The sequence below is a fragment of the Telopea speciosissima genome, chromosome 2, assembly GCF_018873765.1.
Source record: "Telopea speciosissima isolate NSW1024214 ecotype Mountain lineage chromosome 2, Tspe_v1, whole genome shotgun sequence".
NCBI lineage: Eukaryota > Viridiplantae > Streptophyta > Magnoliopsida > Proteales > Proteaceae > Telopea > Telopea speciosissima.
Window position 1 is genome coordinate 82,082,654 of NC_057917.1, and position 10,175 is coordinate 82,092,828.

The 10,175-nt window shown below is 38.1% G+C and overlaps 1 protein-coding gene across 4 annotated transcripts; it reads right to left on the reverse strand.

Moving 5' to 3' along the window:
* Positions 1-1,007: 1,007 nt before the first annotated feature.
* LOC122651279 (ent-kaurene synthase TSP4, chloroplastic) lies at positions 1,008-9,549 on the reverse strand. Of its 4 annotated transcripts, none has more exons than XM_043844609.1 (14): positions 9,413-9,549; positions 6,926-6,978; positions 6,548-6,833; positions 6,285-6,465; positions 4,128-4,345; positions 3,757-3,877; positions 3,585-3,682; positions 3,278-3,498; positions 3,059-3,171; positions 2,842-2,940; positions 2,526-2,741; positions 2,269-2,410; positions 1,614-1,859; positions 1,008-1,324 (listed from the first exon to the last, which is right to left on the reverse strand). In XM_043844609.1, exons 1-14 carry the CDS (start codon positions 9,480-9,482, stop codon positions 1,019-1,021), a joined length of 2,370 nt encoding a protein of 789 aa, XP_043700544.1. In that variant the 5' UTR covers positions 9,483-9,549; the 3' UTR covers positions 1,008-1,018. The 4 variants fall into 4 exon arrangements, with proteins under 4 accessions (XP_043700544.1, XP_043700546.1, XP_043700547.1 ...); XM_043844611.1 differs by lacking the exon at positions 9,413-9,549 and adding an exon at positions 7,198-7,243; XM_043844612.1 differs by lacking the exon at positions 9,413-9,549 and adding an exon at positions 7,142-7,241 and having other exon boundaries at positions 3,278-3,447.
* Between the last annotated feature and the right edge of the window lie 626 nt (positions 9,550-10,175).

Consider the following 10,175-nt stretch of genomic DNA (forward strand, 5'->3'; position numbering starts at 1 on the left):
TCACCAGTTATAGGTTTACCAACCTAATCCACATCTATGGGCAGGGGACAGCTCTTCTCCAGTCATTGGGAGTTCCAGTGAGAAACGACAGAGAGCAAAGCACATGTAGGTGTCGAGAGTCCAGACCAGGGAACCTTTAACCCTAAATATTTTTGCCAATATAACAGGCCCACTGAAACCATATGCCAAAAGCTAACCAAAGGGGAGGCAGTTCATAACAATGCATTAGAGATCAACAATGGGGAGTCTTAACTTGAGACTAAGAAGCTTCCCATGCAAGGATAAGTGAAAGTTGAGATATTGGAATCATGTGAAAATACTACCACATGCATACTCTGATTATTGGAGTTTGTTTGAGAAAAGAGACTCTTGGAGACTACAAAGTTTGATCAGAAATGGCTACTTTGATGAACATTTCATTCAACTGGGTGCAAAGATCCTGCATCTTGGGTGTTATCCATTGCTGGCGTGGGATTGTTCTATTTTCTTTTTAGGGTTTATCTCCATGTAACCATGCATGGTGACAATAAGCTGTCATCACCCTACATGGCATAAAAAATACAAACTCTTTTGCACACAAGACAACACCATTAATGAAGCTAAAATTTTGACTATCCAAAATACTCTATATTGTTCGAGGTTCAACAAGGTTTTAATTTATGAAACTAATATTTTGACTACCTAAAATACCGCCTCTTATAAAGATGTTCAAACCAAAGGTTTATGATGTCAGGCTCAGTGTTTTTATTAAGTGATGCAATTTCGTTGTCACATCTAGAGTGATACTGTCTTTCTGAGGTGTTTGATCAATAAAATTGTTGCTTATCAAAGTTGGGCGGGGGGGGGGGGGGGAACCCACTAAGCATTCAATGCCTCAAACTTTCTACCATAGTACCTGACAAGTACTAGATCAAATATAAGATAGAATGCCTCAACTATACTTATGCTGAATTATTTAACCAGGAGAATTCATCCTTTATTAAACTTATGCTGATTTAACAGTAGCATTCATCCTTTATTATATAGGATTGATTGGTTCATAAATGACTGCATTCACATAATTGATCATTTCCTTTGGAGATGTGAACCCATCATTTCTCATGTAGAAAAGGTGTAGTATTTTGCTCATCTTCCAAAATACATCCTTGCATACTCTTGGAACTACACTTCCCTCTGTCTTCAATACTAATTCCAAGAGCTGCCTCCTATTACTCTCAATGACAGCCCTGATCTCTCTTATGGCCTCTTCTTTGGTAATAGTGCCAGAGCAGCTGTGCATCATTTGCAAGAAAACACCATTCAGCTTTCCTTGCTCTGATTCCCTCTGCAACATACCATAAGGAAAAGGAAAAGTAAGGAGCAACCAACATAAAAGAAAATTTCACTGAGCAATGCTAGAGGTCCTTGTGGTCAGCTAGCTAAAAACCCTCTGCCTCTCCCCCACCCTCCCCCCTTTGGCACAAGTGCATTGCACCACTTTATTCCACAAGACCCAATTTTTATATGTATATATATATATATATATATATTTTTGGGGGAGGGGTCTTTTATGTGGCTGACCCTGCAGTCTCTTAACACATCTCACAATTTGAATACCATTAGAAAATGCTTACCTTGAAGCCCTGGACATCATTGAGGAGACGCCCACATGTGCTCATAAGCTTGTATAGATTGTGGTACTCTGTACCATTGACAACCTCCTCTGAAAGCTCGGGCCCAACAAAATAAAGAGCTGGGAGAACAATAGGTCCCAAAGCAATTGATACATATCCATTTGTCATATATTCATCCATTGTTGGTGCTGAATTGTTTCTAGCCCACTCTGCCTCCTCCATCATGGAATTAAGCAAACTAAGCCACTGCCAAACAAAAGCAGGTCATTACCTTCACCCAGATAAAGAATGGAGTGACATTCAGCAAAAAAATAATGCTCTACATCCACCCAAGGGAATGGTTTTGAATCTCAAGATTGGAGGCCAGATCAGACACCACTGATCCCAAGATGAATCAGCCAATCTGACCTGATCCTGGCCAATATTTCTTAGGATACTGGGGGTATCAAACAGGATCAGGTGGATTGGGCATCATCTGATCCTGAGACAGATCAGCTGGCATGCCTGATCTGATCCTAACATTTAAAACCAATGCCTATGGTTCTAAAAATTAACACCTCAAACTTTTATTGGTTAGGACCCACTTAATCAATAGCTGTGTTGTCCACTAAAAGTCTGACTTCAGATGAGGTAGATTTTTCCTATTAAATCTCACAATGTCAATTATGTTGCTGGTGACGCTGCGCCGTTGCCATGCGAATGCTTTGTTTCCAAGCTCATTGACTGTATTGTAAAGTACAGAATATATGATTTGCACTTCTTCAGAACAACAATGAGCGGCCTGATTTCCATCCCACCTGTGGACACTGCACCATTATTTCTGTACTGGAAAACCTACTCACATGAATCTACAGGAATTCTGGACCCATGTGATGAAAAAGTATAAAAGAGGAGGTAGGGAGGAAGACATACTTCTCAACCAATTCAATAAGATTTACTAATTCTTCTTTAGAACCTCCATAGTCAAAGAAGTCATCAACCACGGTGGTGAGGACACCGTTTTTGGCCCAGGACATGCGGGCATCAGATAGCTCAGGAGAGAAAAGGGTTGCCGCACCAGAGAAGTAACAGTACACCAGTTTCTGCCTTGCAAACTTTAGCTTATCTAATTTGTTCTCTTTCACCCACCTGCTTACATGAAAATAGATATGAGAAATCATTCAGCAAGTGATGTCCAATGTACTCTCTTAAGGAATGACAGTTTTTAGGTATCAGTCTGGATCAGTACAACTCTAGATGCTGGAGTTCTTTACAGTGGATTTCTTGACAGAAATTGAAGTCTTCCATTGCCAGCTCTAGGAAATTTTGATTGTTAATATTTAAGCACCTGATACAAGAGACGAGGGTGATGAGATGACAGTAATTAATTTTATGTGTAAGAAATAGCCACAAAACCTTTTTCTTTCCTTTTGATTTTTTGCTTCTCAATACTATCAGATGCATACCTGTATGCCGTTTTCAGGACTCTCAGACTATTTACATTGTAATTCTCAATATTACTCCTGCTCTGGAGGCGTTCCAAACTGGTATAGTGGGGGAATTTTAGGGTATATTCCACCTGTCGCATACCAAGAGGAAATTAAGTTAATACGTACCTCCAATAAAGAATTGAAATAATTCAATGGGATTAAGCATCAGTTCTATCAGCATAGTTGAGCACTTACCTCTTTGCTTATATATTTATGGACTCCATCCAATGAATCGTTGGATAATTCCTGTTTCAGATAACGACTTAACCAGTTATTCAACTTCTCCAAAACTGGTTCATTAGGTAATATCATGATTTCTGAAGCCTTGTATAACTCAAATAAAGCGTTGATGTCCCCCATAAATCCTTCAAGTGGATCACATAAATGTTTTTCTTCATCAAATTGAGCTAATGCATCTGCGTAACATGACAACCTGAGTAATCATTCATAGGAAACAGAAGACTATAATCATTTTGACAAAATGAATGTCCAGAAGAAGTACCAGAAGGGACATTGTATCCATTTATACGTAAGATCCGAAATGCCATGGCACATGTGACAGGGTCTAAGAATATCTCATCAACACCCTGCAACCAGTATCTGTTCACCAGCAAATGTTAGAATTTCAATGGCTGATAACTAACTAGTATAAAATTCAGTTCTTGAAACTATACCTGTATGTTTCATCCAAAACAACTTTAATTTCATCCCTAAAATGACGATCAATTCCCAACCCCACCAGAATGTCCACCATACAAAGACGAGCATATGTATCTGAAGGATAAGTTGTAGGAACTGCAAAGGCCAGAGAAGAGACAGTTCAATATTTAATCATAGGAGAAAAGTTCTTTGTGGGGGAGTGTACCACCCATGCCCAGACAGTCAGACACAGAGGGGGGCGAAATGACCACCCCGCCCCATATGAAAGGCGGAATTCCCACCCACCCCTACTGCCCTACATGAAGCCAACGCGCACACTATCATTGGCCCCTGCGCCTTAATCATATTAAAGCAACCAGTGAATTTGGAGAAAATTGTGGTTTACCTGCATCGCCAAACCTTTCTAAGACTGAGTGCAAGTAATTGAGGCAGTTAGCATCCTGAAAGTGAATAAAAGCAGCAGCAGTTGTAGATGGTGAATTAAACAGAGATCCATTTTCCCTCTGATATTTCATGACATCATGCCAATCCTGTAACTTTCCCAGTCCTTCTGCAACATATGCTAGATATGCTTTGCTTCTCTCAGAACTGCTTGTAGAAGCTCTAAATAAAATAAGTGAAAAAAATTTAGTACTTTCAAATCATGAACATGTGAGAGACCAAAATAAAAAGAGATGGAAGAATCTCATCACCGTAAACATCAATAAGAATTTGAGGCCTAATATCAGCACAAGATGTCCATGGGATGAGGTCAAATATTAAGAAACTCCATTTAGCACCCCCCCCCCCCAATAAACATCTGTTTCTGTAGTTCAGGATTTCTATACTGCGTGTGAGCATGTCTACCACGATTTTATTGCTTTCCATTCTTCTTCTAGGTCCTTCCTAGTTCCTATGCATGACATATCCATGGAATGATGTGGAAGTAGAACCATCACTTTTTGCTCACTTTTTGATTATTTTATAATCAACCAAGAGAAGTTACAAAATCTTCTAACACACTAAGCAAGGTTTTTTTTTTCTTTATCCTCCAATAAATCACCTTTCAAAATTTAAAAAAAAAATAGTAAAAATCCTTTTTTATGTAAGAGGGTTATTAGGTTAGTGATTAAATAGGGAGAGAGAGAAATATCAAAATCGTATAATATAATTGGGACCCAACTCAAAACACATAAACAAAAGAGGTGAGAGATGAGATTTGGAGAAGGCGAAGTTATATATGAGAGAGATTTTAGGAAATATTAGAAGGGAGAGAAAGTTTAGACACTGAAGAGAGACAAGAAAACTAGGGATGAGATACATTGATTGATGATACCAGAGCCACTTGAAATGGCCCCTACACTATATTTACTGTTAAATCTGCTATTAGATAAAATATTACAATGTTGGTTCCTCACAAATCTATCTACTATTATATTACCTAATTAAATATTACACAATAGTACTAGAAAATAATAACTCAATAATCGATGCAGTACAAATTTAGCATTCACCAATTAGAGAGATCGAGTATGCTCTCATTACTCCAAGGGAGACCAAACATGTAAACAAGTTTTCCCATATGAAAAGTTTAAGCCCCTCAACACGAAATTCGTGTATTCCCTGGTGTTATTGGACTATTGGACACAACATATGAAGTCCCCAAATTATCATACTGCATTTCGTTGTTCGTCTAAACCACAAAAATACTATATCTGAAGTCCATAAAAGTGATGAACCATGACAGCCAAATTTCATTAGTTTCATATTGAGGTATACAACATACGTTTCAAGTCCATTATTTGAAAAATTATACTGAATTAACTGAGAGTCAAATGTCGTTGCATCCATCTAAAGGCACCAAAGGTCACTTATATCAATTTCAGCATCCAAAAAGTTAGACTGATTGAACTGAGAGTTCAATGTCCTCTCAAATAAAATAGGTCTCAGCCCACTTATTTGAGTCAGAAAAAGCTTCAAGACTTAGATCCAATGTTTTCAAAATTTACAGTTACCAATCATTAACTAACTTTGGAGTAAATTACGAAATTCTAAGATGAGTTTTACAGAAGAAATATAGATATGAAGAATTTGGTGTCATGTAGATTTCAGAAACACGGCAATGAGAGTTGCACTCTCTCAGAAAAATCTTGAAAAGGGTCTTGAGTTAATCTTGTCATTTGAAAAAGGGAAAAATTTTCCCATGCTGCCACTGTACCATCGCCCTCTCATATCGTTTATTGTTTTCTCTCTCCTGCCCTGACCATGTGGGTCCCATGTGGATGATTTCGTTTTCTATGACACCACTGGTGTGGTGTGGTAGTTTCCCACCCACCCCCCCCCCCCCTCTCCAACACTAGCAGCATGAGGAACCCCCTCCCTTTGAAAAATTATGAAAATCATTTGAGTAAACTGAAAGCCTGAGCTCCTAAATTTCAGAGCCTAAGAATTATATTATGCTCCTTTAAGATTTGGAAAATTTTAATTTTCAAAGGTAGTTCCTTGCAAGAACCACAAAGACCCAACATTGAACAGAAGGGAGGGAAGATAAAAAAGTATTCACCTTTTGAACTCCAAGTCTCTCTTGTGAAGTAAAGAATCTAGAATTGGTGGGCTAAGAGGGATATTTAAACCCATGTCTTTAGCATAATCAATCATCCCAGGAAATATGATATCAAAGCCAATTGGAGATTGCTGCTTCTCATTAGTTGCCGAAGCAAAGTTAGACACAATAAAATGAATGCCTGTGAAATAGAAACAATAACTTATTTTTACAAACACAAATGGAGACAGAGAAACATGATTGAAGAAAAAAATAGTATATACCCTTTTTAACATGCTCTTCACCAACATTCCAGCGTTTAAGTGCAAGCACACATGCCAATGTGGAGGACAAGGCATCTTTAATAAGTATGGACTCGGAATGTGGAAGACCCCATGAACCATCAGGGTGCTGATTCCCCAATAACCAGGTTACACACTTGGGGAAATAAGGGTACTGAGGGGAACTCGGAGAAGGGACCATTGCGACCCAAGCAGTGTCATAGGAAGAAACCGAGAGCTCAACCTTTGTGAATAATTCCTTAATTCTTTCCTTAGGCCCTCGGAAGCACTGCAACATGATCAGTTTTTTTATTCACCCTTCATTCACATATTCTCAAATACAGAAATTCATGAAATAAAAGAAAAAGAGTGCCATCATACCACAGTTGCATCTTTAGATCTCTGTGCAATCTTCAATCCAGAATCCAAAGAAACTGATCAAGAAAAAAGAGTATTTCAATGGAGTAAGGATAACAGGACATTTAGAAATATGGACAGATGACATAATAATCGAACAAACTACAGGAATAGGAAAATCAAAAGAATGGTTAAACAAAGTAAAATGTCCATGGAAACACCTTAAACAACTGACAGTACATAATGGAACAGAGTAAAGGGCTGCAACGTGATTAGAACAACAGAAGAATGCTGACCCCTTGGAGTCACCCATAGACAAAGTGGAGACCAGAAGTTGCACATGTAAGGAATCAAAAATAAAAGTTAGGAAAGAAAACCCCAAATCCTATTTAATTTTTGTATAATAAAGAACCAGTTGTATTAACCTGTTTTAAAGAAAAACAATTGCCAAAACACTGAAAAAACACACACACACAAAAAACCATTAGTGCCTACATATGTAATGCATTCATGGCCTATGAGACCTAGCGGTCAGGATGAATTAGACTATTTGAACTGTCGCCAGGTCAGGATGCCTTGGCTTTGTACCTAGAATATTTTGCCAAGGATCTCGTAAGAGGATCCCTTTTGACTTACAAGTCAGGATCCTCAAACAATTCATGAATAGATAGGAGTAAAAGTTAATCAGCAATAAATTGAAGGAATCAATTCAAATATTCAAAATGTCGATCCAAGGGCATTTAATACTATTTTATTATGGTAAAAAGTATGCATTCAAATATTCAAAATGTCGTTGCGTGGGCATTTAATGCTTTTTTACTACGGTAAAAAGCTTTCTATCGGAATACTAATCATGAGAATTGAACTCAAGACCAGTTGCTCTGCACACAAACATCCTAGCCACTGAACTAAGTGAGTTGTGGCATATGATAATACGCAGATATTATGTATTAAAGTTATGGAAAGCAGTTTTCTGTCCGGGAGTGTGGCCTACGCCAGCATTCCCATGCGTCTATCTCTCTCCTTATTAAAACAAGGGGGTAGAGCTGTCTTTTCATATGGGGAGGAGAGAGATAGACTCATGGGAGTGCTAGCGTAGGCCACACTCCCGGACAGAGTTCTTTTTCCCCATTGTTATAATACTAAATCACCTCAACAACGAGACAATTGAACAATAGGATCAGATGATTAGACTGCCGGATCATCAACTGCAGGCCAGAATAATCCAAAATCCTTGTACAGTTTCAAGACCGTTGCTAAGAAAATATTAATTCATGACCTCCATTTGAGACCACCTAGATCAACCACCACCTTTGTACCTGGATAGTTCAAATGAAACATTGATATGGAAACATGAACATGTGTGGACATCAATATTGACATTCGACAACTCAGGAGTCCAGGTATATGAATGATAATAGGTTTGCTTCCCTTGTCCACCACCCAGCCTTTCACACACACACACAGTCTTAGTTAAGTAATCAATAAAAGCCCATATGCGTGCATGCACCAAAGCAGAAATAGACTGCTTGCAGAAATGACGATTGTCATTTTAGAAAAGCAAAGTAGAAATAGACTATTTGCAGAAACAACAGTTGTCATTTTAGAAAAGCATAACCAGAAGAATTCCCAGACTTGAATAATTTGAATGAAGATTTGCTTATCTGTTGTTCTCTGCAAATCGCCGTAATTCTATTACAGATAGCGTCCCATTTCAGAATGCTTCTTGTTTGCATACTTTTCAGAAAACTTAACATTTAACCTTTGACTCTTTGTTTGTTCCCATTCAGATGCAACTGATCAGAATTTACTTGGACCTTCATGAATGCCTTACTATTTGCAAGATTAAATATAATTCTGCAGTAAAGTTTGCTTGTTTTAAGTTGCATGCAAAATAGGAAAAGTTGAACGGGAGAAGAGGGGATAAATCCATTTGGCAATTGGACTGTTTCCAAATTGGACTTATTTCCACAGAATTAAGTCGATTTAGAAAATTTTCCCGACCGAATTATCATCTAAGAACTCTCTTCTCTGTTTCCACAAATTAAAAACATATAGACGTACGATAAGATTAAAACCAACAACACCTCGTCCTTAACCCAACTAAATGAAGTCGGCTAATCAGCTAAATCCGAGGTCATACTCAAAAAATCAAGTAAAAACCATTTCACTAAATTGTCTCTCTGGGCGTGTGTGTGTTTCCATGAGTCATTCAAGACTTAGGGTCTAATATCTATGAAACAAGCACAGAGAACTGCATTTTCAATTATTAATAACACAACCAAAAGATGTCTTCAAAATCAAATTAAAAAACAGTCACCACAAGTAGAAACTGAAAAGCCCGCCAAACAGCTTATACACCAATAAAATATTGACAATTCGTATAAAACAGAAAACCCAACAGCATAAATTCTTCCAGAAAACGAAGGAGAAAAGACAAAATGCTCGTATCGCTTCGGAAATTAAAATAAATGAAAGGAACAGAAAACAGGAGAGGCGAAGTTACAAAACCTGAAACAGATGTGCTCCTCCACCTTCTGGGTTTGTTAAGGAGGACATCGTAGGGATAAGAGAGAGACATGATAGTTCAGAAACGAAATTATACTAACAGAGAAAGAAAATGAGAGACAGAATTTCCAGCTTGAAGGTTTGAAAGTAGAACTCAGAGATACCTCAAGCCGAGTAATATAAGCGGGAGAAATCGTTAGAAAAGGAAAGTATCGCTCCTTCCCTGTACTACTCGCTCAGTCGTTGAAACACGTGGCAGACAACTAAGCGCCCCAGGGGGCTACCTCTGACCACGCTTTGCCTAAAAATGTCAGTTAAATCATATCATTAAATCAAATTTCCCCTTTCTCTCACCTTCCTCTTTGTCGTCCGTACTTTAATGGCCATTAACACACACACACACACTCTCTCTTTCTCTCTCTCTCTCATATTCTTTCTATTTTTCTCTTCTGTGACAGAGTTTCTGTGCGAAGGTCTCGGAGCAAAATCTTACATTATTGCAAACAGAGAAGATCATGCTGGAGGATTGACGATTCTCCAGAGAGGGAAAGTATCTCTGTTTATAATCGGAATTTTGAAGGATTGGTTTTCCTGTTTTGGAGGGAGCATATCTGAGATCAAAGCTTTCCCAATTCTCACTTTATGAAATCAACCGGCATTTACCGGTAACAGTTCCATGGCCTTTCTTCTAGTTCCTCGTTATCCGTGCAGATATTAGTAGCTTTTATTAGAGAAAGAATTCCTTACCCCAAAAAAAATAAAAAAT